Raw genomic sequence first — 14682 nt, forward strand, 5'->3', positions numbered from 1 at the left:
CAATGTATATATATATATATATATATATATATGCACAGGATCTCTCTGTATAATGTTAAGTATTAAAATAAGAAACTAAACCACTATGGAATAAATCTAAATAGTAATAAAATAAAGATTTGGTCATTTTGAACATAATGCCTCAGTGCGTGATGGAGGGCCCCTTGTAAAGCAGCATGTGAGAAAATGGACAAAACCAAATGTTAAAAGAAAGAAAAAAGTGACAAGTAAACTTCATTTGGGGTTCACAATGCCTTCATCGATTCCATAGCCATTTCATAAATTTAACACTGACCCGCAACAATGCTTGAAACTGTCAAATCGACACACGTGCAAGAAAAGGATATAACGGATATGACTGTTATTATGAGGCATTATAAATACCAATTCAAGTAGTTACTAGAAATGTGTAACACTACTCCTGCTACCGCCAAAGCACTGATTTGTGCGGCTTCAGATGACAAACTCAGGGGAAGAGACCCCTAGAAATCTTCACATTAGTTGAACGTATGTAGCACTATCCCCATCCATATCATTCAAGAATGTAATGGCTTTCGCTTTTCACGTAACACATCCTTCTCTAAGACAGTTTTGGATTCGTCAAGTATGGTTAATAACCTTCACACACATTTGTGTTATTAAAAAGGTGGCCATTTCACAGGCAGGCACACTTCAAATTACGGTCAGGTAGCTTGCTACACAAAAGTACTCAAACTATATCTACAGATATAGTCTGTTTTTTTAAAAAAAAAGAAGAAAAAAGTTGACCATATTCATCTAAATAACAGGTGCTGGAGTGATAACGGAATATAAGGAGTGACTGTATATCTGACAAACTGTAACGATTCAAACCGAAAACAAAAACATGAGTAAATATTAAGGACCTGTGGTAAACTGTTCTATCTTATACCGTCTGAGAAGTGAGTAAAATCATTTATTTTTTGCACACCAACATATTTACAAATCAACCCTTTGAGGCCTTTAAATCACAGCATGAATAATGCAAATTATGAGGTAATTTCTGAAATCAGTCGTATTTGAAAAGTGAACAGGGCCGTGATGAAAAAAAAAGAAAAAGTGTCTTATGTTTCTGTTGTGAGAGAAAAATGTACCAAACTGCACAGTCGTCTTTTTTCTTTAAAAGTATATAATATGCTTTGCACCATTTACAAAAAAACCCACCCTTTGATTATCAACCCCACATGAAAGAAAAGCAGATTCTTGTGTGTGTGTGTCTCTCTGTATCTGTTAACGATTAAGGACAAATGATTGAAGAGTCATGACACGGGCTAGTTTTGTCAGTTTTGTCCATTTTACTGGATGCAGGCTCCTTCTATTGAGGTGTATTTGGACCGTTAACCCTCTTGGAGTGATTCACCCTTCATTTCCCAAAGTTGCCAAAGTTTGCAAAGGCATCTTGTTTAGGTTGCACCATGGCGGGGTTCATGCCCTGGCCAATCCCCATGCTGGGCGTGCCCAGGGCACCTTGCAGGCCTATTCCAGCGGGCATCATATTCATGCCCACGAGTCCTTGATTGATAGGCATTCCTCCGATACCCACAGAGCCTATTCCCATGGTGCCCGTCGCCATAGTAGGAGGCATTCCCATGCCCATGGTCCCCCCGGCCATCATGGGGTTCACTCGCGGTCTGGGAGCGGCCGCCGAGGGCTGGGCATTCAGTGTCATTCCGGCGAAATTCTGGGCGACCGTGTTCAATGGTGGCTGGACACCTAAATGAGAAATATATTATAATTACAATATGAATAAATAATACATGCAATTGCTTATGACTGTTGATTACCTCAAAGAACAAACTTTTATCAACTCAAGGCAAGACAATCTGATCTGAATCATGAAGATAATTGTCAGAGTAGAAGTAGATAGTTTGTTTGGGATCTCTAACCTTGCTGCATCATGGTGTTGAGTGTGGGCTGTGTGGGTTTGGAAGGGTTCAGGCCTGCAGACAGGAAATCCAGGCTGATGTTCACGCTTGGGTCTGACCAGGTGGGAGGCATTGATACCTTCCCACCTGACTTTTGTAGTCCCATCTGCTGAGGCAATAACGGGCCGCCTATTGTCTGACAAGGAAGAGGAAATTACGGTAAATGATATCTTATAATTACAACAAAATATACCCTATTAAACTCATACTAATTTCAAATTACAGCACAATTTTTAAAATGATAATATGATGATTCGCAATAATAGAATACTGAACAATACACTGACTGTACTGCAGCACTTTTTAATTTTAATATTTTAGGCGACTCATACTTTTCCTAAAACGAAGTTGGTTGACTTATAATGCCACTCATAATAGGACAAAGCTTGATTAACAACATGTATCCATTTAATTCAACCCATATATGAACTCCAAACTGATTCACCGTGTTATATTCTGTTCCTGACCTGCCAACCATGGGAATATATTTTGAGTGCACTACTTCATTTTCCCACTTATCACCATACCAAGTTATTCAACATATGCATCGGTTGTGAGGACAAAATGCATTCATATATTCTTGAGGCAGGGATGCAAAGTCATCGGGGGTGAAAAAAGTCTCAAAGTTGATCTCTAGGGGTGCACGGGGGCATTCTTCCCCCTTAGAGAAAAATGTGGATTTACAATAGATTTTAGCATGAGACCTCCCTCTACATAACATTCTGTTTAATCATTTAAAAATATATATTTCAGTTGTCTCAAGCCACATTCACACCATTTTCATGAAACTCATTCAATATAACAACAACAACAATAATTATTATTTTATCTACAGAATAAAATTCTGTATCATCTTCTAATAAATATTCTATAATATTTTGTATTTTCTTCTGAATTGAACGGGTTATCAAAAACGAATACATGTAGAAAAAGTTTGAGATGTGGATGCTGCAGGCAAAAGTGGAGACAGATAAACTTGAATTGAGGGGCAGGTTTAAGTAGACTAAGGCCACATATACACTGCAGCTAAATTCACCTTTTAGTGCTTAAAGGGGTCATATGATGCGATTTCATTTTTTCCTTTCTCTTTGTTGAGTGTGGGCTGTGTGGGTTTGGAAGGGTTCAGGCCTGCAGACAGGAAATCCAGGCTGATGTTCACGCTTGGGTCTGACCAGGTGGCAAGCATTGATACCTTCCCACCTGACTTTTGTAGTCCCATCTGCTGAGGCAATAACGGGCCGCCTATTGTCTGACAAGGAAGAGGAAATTACGGTAAATGATATCTTATAATTACAACAAAATATACCCTATTAAACTCATACTAATTTCAAATTACAGCACAATTTTTAAAATGATAATATGATGATTCGCAATAATAGAATACTGAACAATACACTGACTGTACTGCAGCACTTTTTAATTTTAATATTTTAGGCGACTCATACTTTTCCTAAAACGAAGTTGGTTGACTTATAATGCCACTCATAATAGGACAAAGCTTGATTAACAACATGTATCCATTTAATTCAACCCATATATGAACTCCAAACTGATTCACCGTGTTATATTCTGTTCCTGACCTGCCAACCATGGGAATATATTTTGAGTGCACTACTTCATTTTCCCACTTATCACCATACCAAGTTATTCAACATATGCATCGGTTGTGAGGACAAAATGCATTCATATATTCTTGAGGCAGGGATGCAAAGTCATCGGGGGTGAAAAAAGTCTCAAAGTTGATCTCTAGGGGTGCACGGGGGCATTCTTCCCCCTTAGAGAAAAATGTGGATTTACAATAGATTTTAGCATGAGACCTCCCTCTACATAACATTCTGTTTAATCATTTAAAAATATATATTTCAGTTGTCTCAAGCCACATTCACACCATTTTCATGAAACTCATTCAATATAACAACAACAACAATAATTATTATTTTATCTACAGAATAAAATTCTGTATCATCTTCTAATAAATATTCTATAATATTTTGTATTTTCTTCTGAATTGAACGGGTTATCAAAAACGAATACATGTAGAAAAAGTTTGAGATGTGGATGCTGCAGGCAAAAGTGGAGACAGATAAACTTGAATTGAGGGGCAGGTTTAAGTAGACTAAGGCCACATATACACTGCAGCTAAATTCACCTTTTAGTGCTTAAAGGGGTCATATGATGCGATTTCATTTTTTCCTTTCTCTTTAGAGTGTTACAAGCTCTTGATGCATAAAGAAGATCTGTAAAGTTGCAAAGACTAAAGTCTCAAATCCAAAGAGATATTCTTTATAAAGGTTAAGATTTAGCCACACCTACCTTCTGTACTCACACAGTTCAGCAGTTTACAGGAGTAACAACCACATTCTATAACCAAATTAACTCTGAATTACCTGAAAAATTCAGGTAGTGACCGCATTTGCAAAAACAAAAAAAAAGTATCAGAATTGTCTCCTCTTATGAGTGGTGCAAGTAATGACAGGGAACAAGGAACGTCTTAACTCATTAGTGTTGCCAGATCTTGCTAGAAAAAGCAAATAAGAACAAGACCATAATAAACTTAAATTCAAAAGCTGTCTTAAAAAAAAGCCAAAATAGCGCAACCTGCCTATTTTATTAATTGTGTATCATTTAAGTCCAAAGATGCTTTAAAAGCATCACTTAAAACAAGTGAACATAGCAACACTTCATGAACGCGCTCTTCGAAGCAGCCTTCCAAAACACAGAACACTGCTGTTCTAAATTTAAATGCAGATATCACTCCTGAAACTTTGAGGTGTGTGTCTCACCTAAATGCTTGGAGTCCTGCATACGTCATCAGCCAGAAATCTGCCATTTCTCAGGAAGCTCCAGCTACATCATTGTGATTGAACATTGCGTGGTCCAAAAAATAATTAATTTTTTTGTTGACAAAAGTGCAGGTGCACAAATCACACCTACTTTGAGGTAGGTGTGAAAAATGCATGCACGTTGGCGAATCTGCTGTTCTGGGAAGCCTTTCTGACAAACCGAACCCACGTTTACCTGTGATCTGGACAGAGGCGTGGTTGCGTTCTGCGGGCACATGTTGAAGGTCATGCTTTGGGATGCGCTGAGGCTGCTGTTGTTGGGGGTCATCAGGTCAAAGAGGTCAGCGGAAGGCGGGTGGGTGGATGTGGGCACGTCACTGAACAGATCTGGGATGGCAGACGGAGCAGTGACAGCAGGAGGACTGGTGGAGGAGAAGGCGTTCCAGTCACCAAAGTCACCGTTACCAGTAGACAGCGAACCTGAGGAGATTAAATAAATTAGAACCATTATATAAACAAACAAACAAACAAACAAACAAACAAAAAAGAGACGAATACGTACCACTGTTCAAACATTTGGGTCAGTGAGATTTTTTCCCAAGGGAATTAATACTTTTGTTCAGTAAGGATGCATTAAATTGATCAAAAGTGACAAGACTTTAACATCGTTACAAAAAAAAATAAAAAAATCCTGAAAAAATGAAAATCATTTTTCAAATAAACACCATTTATTTAAGGCCATTTCTGCCACTGAATAAAAAATAAAAAAGATCACTGGGACTTTTTATCTAACAATTTTGACATTTTTCTTGCAATTCTGACGTTCTTTTCTCAGAATTGCATTATACAAACTCGTATTGCAAGATATAAGTTCATAATTGCATGATATAAAGTTGCAATTGTATGTTATAAAGTGAGAATTGTACGATATAAATCGCAATTAAGAAAATAGTATTTTTAACTCGCAATTGTTTGTATCTCACAATTCTAAAAAAAAATCATCCGAATTGTGATTAAAATGGTCAATTGCAAGATATAAACTCACAATTACGAAAACAAAAATTCAGAATTGTGAGCATTTCTGACTTGATAACTCGAAATTTCAATTTTATCACACAATTTTGAGGGGAAAAAAAAGTCAAGAACTGCAAGATGTAAAGTCTCAATTACCGTTCCCCCCCCCCCCCCCCCACCCCCACCGCTGAATGGATTCAAAAACGGTAAAACTCAACTGTTTAACTGTAGGGGAGTTGGAAAATGAGCCAATTTTCAAAAATAGTGGAGTGTTCCTTTAAATCCTATTTGAACTCTTAAATACATACATTTAAATTTAAATACATAAATTTGTATTTATGCTTACATACACGTTTATTATTGATTTGTGTTAATTCTCCTACTGACAAGGTTATTGGTTGACTGTTGTGTGGCTGTTCTTGAGGACTTCTAACTGTACACACACACACTGCTCTTAAGGAGTGCATCTCTGTCAGGGGAGATGGGGCATAGATGATGGGAGCTGACGTGTGTCTGAGCTCATAACACTCAGCAGGTAGCAGCTCCATCTGGACCCCTCAGTCACTCATCAATATTTCACTGTGTCGTGTGTTGCTACTCCAATCATATTTCAGACAAGCCAACAGAATTGTCATCCTCCTGCCCACCTGCAAAGTGCAACTCGCTCTACATTGAGCCGAGGCCAAGACAGGGAAGAGGATGATGGGAAAAGTCAATGCAAGCACGCCCATTTCTCTCTGTAAAGTGGAATAAGTGTCGAATAGCTGTGATAACTATCTAAATGCTCAGTTAGGACAAACTCTGCAGATGCTACGTTTAAAATTACTCTCCACACCACAAAATGAGAAAAAAATTGCCGAATAAATAATCATATCAATTGGACACAAACATCAACTAAAGAAAAGCTTAATAACTGCAGCACTTCTGGGCCCTAAAAAAAAAAAAATCGGTTTTATTTATTTTTTATTCCCCAAATTGTGTTTGTTATTACATTTACATTTTAGTATTCAAAAAGCATGCATAACCAACTGTGAAAATGAAACTTATACAATTTATTACAAGTTTAACAAAAATTACATTTTTAGAGCCTAATTAAATCTATTTTAATTTTTCCCAAATTTCATTTTATTTTCCCAAATTCATTTTTTTTGGATTATGTTTTAATTGTTTTATTAAACTTTAACAATCAAAGCATGTCTAATCAACCGAATGAATACAACTATATATATATATATATATTTTTTTTTTACAATAATAGACTGAAATGTTTAATCTTTTAAAAAAAAATTCTGTGTTGTCTGTTTGAATTTTTCTGGATTTAGAATTTAACACAAATTTATTATCAAAAATGGTGGTAACCAAATGAAGGCATAAAACATTAACAATGGAATTTAACTTATAAAATAGAATTAAATTAAACAATTACTCTTATTTTTATAGCAAACACAGTGCATTGCTAAAATGAAAACATAGAAGAAATTTTTTTTTATTTCTTTAAAAAAAAATTAAAAAGTCAAAAAAATGTAAAAGTTAATTTTACTACTTTGAGAAATTAATTCTACTGTACAATAGTAATAAAAAGTACCTGTGTCAAAATTTCTAATTAAACCAAACTATTTAATGCGTTGTTGTGAAGACCTTTGAGTTTCTTTGTGTATCTGATAATAGTTGTATCAAATCAAATGGTGAAAAGCTCATGAAGTGACTCTCAGAGCAGCTCTGGAGATGAAGTTTGTATCATGTCCTCATATAGTGGGAAGGCAGACACTAAACCATGAGCGTCACACGTGCTTGAGTAGTGCGTAGTAGAAGACAAAACTGCACCATTAATTCACACAGACACACAGAACATGCAGACTTTATATTTAAATAGGAAAACAACTTTTACTTGAAATGAAACATTTACCATCAAAGTTTTTATTATTATTATTATTATTACTCTAGAACTGTTTCTCCAAAAACATTTTCCCTGATATCAAGAGAACTGAAGATATGGGTTTAAAACCCTTGAATTAGGACAATGCTTCACTGACAGGTGATATTACATGTACTTGTGGTAATGCTTTACCATGAAAAATGCAGAGTGAGACATTTACAGTTTGCAAGATATTGTCAGATGAGGTAAAAACATAGTTTTGGCCCATGTGCAGGTGGTTCACACATACCAGCAGCTGACGGGAGACTGACAGAGGCAGCAGGTGAGGAGAAGTCGGCAAAGTCACCAATCAGATCGGAGTTTCCACCTGCAAAACATTAAGATGAGACATATATAGTCTTTATAATGCAACTATACATAGCTTACAATACAAGTTCAAAAATATGGGGTAGGTAAGGTTTTTAATGGATCAATTATTCACCCTTGCTGAAAAGAAAATTCACACCAGAAAAATATGTTTTATATCCAAAATTATAATCTTTTTTTTTTTCTACTGTGATGACAACAGAGAAGGACCAACTGATCTGGATGTGTAACTAAAATTCAGATGCACAGACAAACACACGTGTCCATCCACATACACTCAATTAGGCTGTCAGAACCTGGGTGCAACAGCTCTGGACCTCCTGACTGATGCGAGCGGACACAGCACAGCTGTTGGGCTGCTGACAGGATACGGAGGGACAGCAGCATCTGTGCACCCATCTCCTATTCGTTCTTTCTCTCTCTCACACAACTCACACCCATCTGGGGCACTTAGATGTCTCTAAAGAACTTCCATGAGTATGGCTTTAAAAGCTACATCAACTTCCAGGAAAAAGTTTCTGCCTGAGTCCCTGCATCCCGGACGAGCCCCCAAATTCTGTTACGTTCCCAATTAGTCTAGGGTTAGAGGAACAGGTAACAGAATAAAACGGTGATGTGTTGAGGCAGCAAGGTTCAATTCCCAACCCCAGAGCTTTAAATGGGTCATATGATGCTACTAAAAAGAACATTATTTTGTGTATTTGGTGTAATGAAATGTGTTCATGCGGTTTAAAGTTAAAAAAAACAAATTATTTTCCACATACTGTACATTATTGTTTCTCCTCTATGCCCTAAAAAGGTGATGTGTTGAGGCAGCAAGGTTCAATTCCCAACCCCAGAGCTTTAAATGGGTCATATGATGCTGCTAAAAAGAACATTATTTTGTAACAAACATAAACCCTCCAACTATTTGGGAGAAACTAACTAAGCTAGAACAAAGAAAAGAAAACAAAAATACAATAGAAATAAACTACCTCCCCTAACTAGCATAAACAGGAGAAAAACAAGATAAAGAAAATGGCACCCACCTCTCTACTAACACATTCCCAATAAATTAACAATGTAAGTTTAATAGATAACAAACAATAACATAAGTAGAGGCAAACAAATAGTAACTTCCAAAACAAACCAGATTTCTTGTCGTAGGCATCAATTACCACAAGAGTGTTAACACAATAACACTGTAAGATAAAGAAAATGGCACCCACCTCTCTACTAACACATCCCCAATAAATTAACAATATAAGCTTAATAGGTAACAAACAATAACATAAGTAGGGGCAAACAAATAATAACTTCCAAAACAAACCAGATTTCTTGTCGTAGGCATCAATTACCACAAGAGTGTTAACACAATAACACTGTAAAGAAATCATTCAACAAAGTATTAACCAAAACAACTAATAAAGCTTTTTGGGTTGAGAATAGAAGCCTCACGACACAGCCTCCACACACACTTTGCGCTGTGCAATGGTGCTGCTTAAATCCTCACGACTTCCCCTCCTCCTGCAATCACATCAGATCACCAATCATTGGAATCAGGTGGCAGCCATTACCTCCTGCTTATGGGAAGTAAAAGGGATAGAGAGAGAAACAGGGAGAAAACAAACAAACAAAAAAAACAAATACGTCCTTGGACGTAACAGGCTCAAAAATGAACAATAACCAAGTAGCAAACGTTATACGCTCCAACCACATTGAGCTGTGGTGTCCATACAGGAGGTGTGGGGGTTCGAACTGGTTTGTGAGTGGTGTTCAAACCCTAAGTATAAGCAATAGTAACAGTGATGCTCAGCAAAAAAAGTACTCGTTGAAATGTGGAAAATGCAGCTGATGGGGTCTTACCTGAAGACACTGGTTGACCAGAGCCAGAGTCCACCATCAACAGATCTGCAAGCCCTGTGCTGGATGACTGACTCACTGATGTCTGAAAAGAAAATGAAGAATGTCACATTTCACTTCTACCACATGAAGGCAGCACAGGCTTCCTTTTGCAACCCTAATCACTTCATTGAGAGCACTGTAGAGGTGCACTCAGGTGTTTTTGTTTAGAATGTGCAGGATCTTTTTTTAATTGCAGTGACTTTGCTTTAACGCATTTTGCAGGTTCTATATAAAAATGTATGTGAACTGCTTCATTTATATCTTATTTATTATTATTATTATACAATAAATTAATTTAAAATGATGGGAAAGGATACATGCTTAAAATTATTACAATTAATTCTTATTTGTGACCCTGGACCACAAAACCAGTCATAAAGTTCATTTTTTGAAATTGGGATTTATACATCATCTGAAAGTTGAATAAATAAGCTTTCCATTGATGTATGGTTTGTTAGGATATGATAATATTTGGCCGAGATACAACTATCTGAAAATCTTGAAACTGAGGGTGCAAAAAAAAAAATCTAAATATTGAGAAAATCGCCTTTAAAGTTGTCTAAATGAAGTCCTTAGCAATGCATATTACTAATCAAAATTAAGTTTTGATATATTTACGGTAGGAAATTTACAAAATATCTTCATAGAACATGATCTTTACTTATTATCCTAATGATTTTTGGCATAAAAAAAATCGATAATTTTGACCCATACAATGTATTTTTGGCTATTGCTACAAACATACCTGTGCGACTTATGACTGGTTTATAAATTCTGTGTAAACACGTCGTCATTTTTTCTATGTAAAAATAGATTTAAATTGCTTGATTTATAGATTTTATTATTGTTATTACTATTATTATTATGATAAATGCAAATGAATATTTATAAAGTATATAACTAAAATATAACACCAATATATTATAAATGATTCGAATGATGGGAAATGATTCATGCTTAAAATTACTCAAATTAAATGAATGCTTTTTCACAATATTTTAAAAAATGTTTCTTCTCCTTCTTCTATCATCATTATTATCATCACAGTTATTATTATTTGTTACACAACATATTAAATTATTAAAATGATGGCCAATGATACATGCTTAAAATGATTCAAATTAAATTAATTCCCATTTCACAATAGTTAAACATTTTATATATTTATTTATGTATTTATTTATGTTAAATACGTTGAAGCTACAATTAGATAGTGGAACTGACATTACTGCAGTTATTGGTCAATTACAATCGCCAAATGGGCAAATATTAACCTGGCTATTTCAGCACCGCAGCCATCCATTTAATAATGCACCATTTACAGCAGGATGAATTTGGATGAAGGCAGTATTTTACCTGGTTGTTGTCAGCATCTGGACTGCTTTTGCTGCCAGTGTAATGAGCGGCTGCGCCCAGGTCGACCGTTTTGGACGGGACTCCGCCGCGTTTGCGTGTAGAGGTGGTGGTAGTGGTGGTGGAGGTGATTGCATCTGTGGTCTGTGTGATCTGGACGTTCTTGGTTGTTACGGTCTCCTCGTCATCCTTAAACTCCGACTTTGCAGGACGACCGTTCTTTGAAACTCTGTCCTCCTCATTGTCACTGCAGGAAGAGGCAACAGTAAGACAAAAAATAATACAGTAGCTACCGCTACTTCAGTTTCATAGCTTTTCATTCTATGGCGACTGAAGACTCAGTCATGTACCTGATACGATCTGGCGAGTCATCCCTCTCCTTCTTGCGGAATTTGTTGATGGTGTCATCAATGGTGCTTCCAATTTTGTCACTTATCTCCCCAAGTTTTTCACTGAATGGGAAGCTGCTCTTGTTTTTGTCCCAGTCCTCGTCCCATTTGCTTTTAGATTCGGAGTCAAACTGTTCTCCCGCTGAAAATGTGGATACAGAATTAGTTAGGTGCTTAATTTGTTTCAGATATTTAAAGCTTCAGATTGAAATTCATGAAAGGCCTGTTCACACCGGGGAAGATAACTATAATGATAACTATAAAGTTTTATTCATTGTTCTAATTCTATGAGAATAGCAAGGTCCAACTATAATAACAATGGCACTTTCAAAACGATTTTTCCAGCTGATGAATGATAAAAACATTGACAGTCGATTAAAATCCATTCTGCTTCAAAAAGCTTGAGCACTTAAAGCAGTAGACGACATAACTGCAGCATGCTTCTATTATTGTGTGTAGGTGTGGGAGCTAATGTAGTTATCTTTATAGTTATCATTCTTGGTGTGAATGAGTCATTGTAAGTTAGATATTTATTGCCTAAAGACAAAGCATTAACTGCAGCACATGAAGATATTTAGGATATTTAAGTATATTTAACTTTTTTTTAATTACCTCAAATGTGATCAAACTGAATTTAAGAAATTTTTTGCCTGCTTGATGAACTTGCACACAAATGCACTTCAAACTTTGAAACGCATGGAAAATACACCTGACTAAAAACTCAACAAACTTAAAGTATAACTTAAAATCCACATTTTTTTATCTTTCTCCATCAAAACAAATCCATCATTGGCATGCCATCATTAATTGGCAATTTGAAAGTGTAGTACAGCTAATAAAGGGAGAAATCTGAGCAGCAAATCAAAGCAGAAACCAAGCACAATCTTTTGACTTTGCACACAAGTCACATCCCTAATGGCATGACAAGGGACGTGGCATCTTGACTTGATTAGACAGCTCTAAGAGAAAACATGTAATACAAAAAGCAGAGATCTGATTATTACTTCTAACCTGATCATAAAGATCAACAAATGATGCAGTGAGCAAAGTTGAAAAAGTGATAGCCCTGAAATCAAAACAGCTCTAATCAAAAGATCAGTCGTGGGAAGAAGGGAATCCAGGGGGAATTTTCCTCACTATGCGAAAAAACTTCAGAGGGCCTAAAACAAATCCCTGTGGGACGTCTACAGTATACAGACAAAGCAGCTCACTTTTGGGGTCAATCACAGTTTTAAGAGATGAAAATAATGCCTCAAAATGACCTGTGACCACAGGGAATTTCTTGGTTTATTTGATTACAAATTAACCCACTGGAACAACCACCACAAAATCATAATACAATTAGGAAATAATAATTAAAAAAAAGCACCTGACAGAAAGTACTATTATATGAACTCCTCCTGAGAGCATCACCAATCTATCTCTCTCTTTTCATTGGTTAACATCCAATTTCTACATAACATGCTTTACTGTCTCAGAATTGTTTGCTTGGGAAATATTAGTATACTGATATTAATTTAGAGCAGATTATTTTGGCATGCATTTGCACCAAGTATACTGGTGTAAGAATTATACTGATATTAATTTAGAGCAGATTATTTTGGCATGCATTTGCACCAAGTATACTGGTGTAAGAAGTTGTCAGACTGTTAAGTCATGAATGACGCAGGCATAACCAGTTTGGCAGACATATCTTTTTGCCCATATTCCAGGAAGGCCGCAAATAACATTTATCACGTTTTTTTAGGTTTGCACGAGTTTGGGGCACAACAATCTGTTTGTCCAACCAACAGCAGACAGCAAAATGTCTGTGAAACCTGTTTGGAAAATGTCTGATAAACAGTCGCCATTCCATTTAGTGGCTACAGAAATCATCCACTTTCAAATTTAGAAATACTCAAATTTGCTACATTTGATCACTTACAGTTACTCTGTTTGAAGCCTCCCATGCTGTCAGAAGATACTCCAATGTATTTGTCTTTATTCTTCTTGGCTTTCTTCCTCTCCTCACGTAACCGGTCATCATCCTGAACAAACTCTACCATTTCTTTAACCTTCTGCCGTACATTAATGCCCTGGTCCTTACCATTTTCATCTAGCAAAATAGAAAAGAGAATGTCAAGTCATAAGGATCTGTTTGGCCCATTTAATCTGGTTTCTGCAAACCTCCATTGGATACAGAAAGAAAAAAACATAAAATGCTGGAATGTGACCCCACACAAAAAGTTCAGTAGTTAAAATTTTATCAGATAAGATGATGCCGTAGTCAACTTTTCTCTGTTGGTAATGCCAGAACTTTGCTATTGAGATTTACTGCATGGATGTAGTAAATGATTTCTCCTAATTAAACATTTATTGAACACAAATTCAGAAACACAATGGTGTGAAGGCAAATCTTTTGGGTTGAATACCGAAATGAAGCCAAAGCTACTATTGTGCTAATGTTCATGAATTGTCTCAGTAGATGACTGAAAATGTGTGTGAAATGATGAAAATTTAAACAGAATCTCTTTTGAAAACCACAGATTCTTTGAAACATATTTAGAACAAGGCACAGAGCTTTAAATAGCTACAAAAAGGAAACAGACACCAACACCTCTAGCACGGACTATGAAGTTGTCATTTTTGTTCCTGCTCTATCCTTCACTTATCACACAAATGTAGCTTAAAAATATAGTGCCTTCAGAAAGAATTTACCACTTTTATTTTAAAGACTTTTTGTTACATCTCCAAATTTTAACAGACAAAACCTCTTGTTTCTCCATAATGAAATATTAACATTTCTCTTGTACAAATAAGCTTTTCAGGTCTTCCTGTCAGAGAGCAACCCAAGAGCATGAGGCTATGTCCAGTATGCTTGACACCTGGGAAAGTGTTACTTGGGTATATTTGAGTTTTGATAAACAAATCAATGTTTTGGCCAAAAAGCTCAAATTTAATTTCTTCATATCACACTCTGCAACAGTATCAAAATACTTGTTTGCTCATATTTGCCCTTTTGCACACTGCTTGAACAAAGATTTTTTTTAAAAGCTTTTAACCTTTTCTTTTTAAAAAGCAATTAATCATATTCT

General features: G+C 36.1%; 1 protein-coding gene across 1 annotated transcript; it reads right to left on the minus strand.

Moving 5' to 3' along the window:
* Positions 1 to 747: 747 nt before the first annotated feature.
* On the minus strand, positions 748 to 13707 carry LOC107713192 (clathrin interactor 1-like; the record flags this gene model as incomplete). Its single annotated transcript, XM_016518627.1, has 8 exons — positions 748 to 1731; positions 1905 to 2079; positions 4962 to 5206; positions 7906 to 7983; positions 9828 to 9909; positions 11223 to 11466; positions 11570 to 11750; positions 13533 to 13707. Coding segments are annotated over 8 exons (1530 nt in total), but the record flags the coding sequence as incomplete, so codon positions are not given.
* Between the last annotated feature and the right edge of the window lie 975 nt (positions 13708 to 14682).

Source organism: Sinocyclocheilus rhinocerous, unplaced genomic scaffold (genome assembly GCF_001515625.1).
Source record: "Sinocyclocheilus rhinocerous isolate Xijiao unplaced genomic scaffold, SAMN03320098_v1.1 scaffold387, whole genome shotgun sequence".
Taxonomy (NCBI): Eukaryota; Metazoa; Chordata; class Actinopteri; order Cypriniformes; family Cyprinidae; genus Sinocyclocheilus; species Sinocyclocheilus rhinocerous.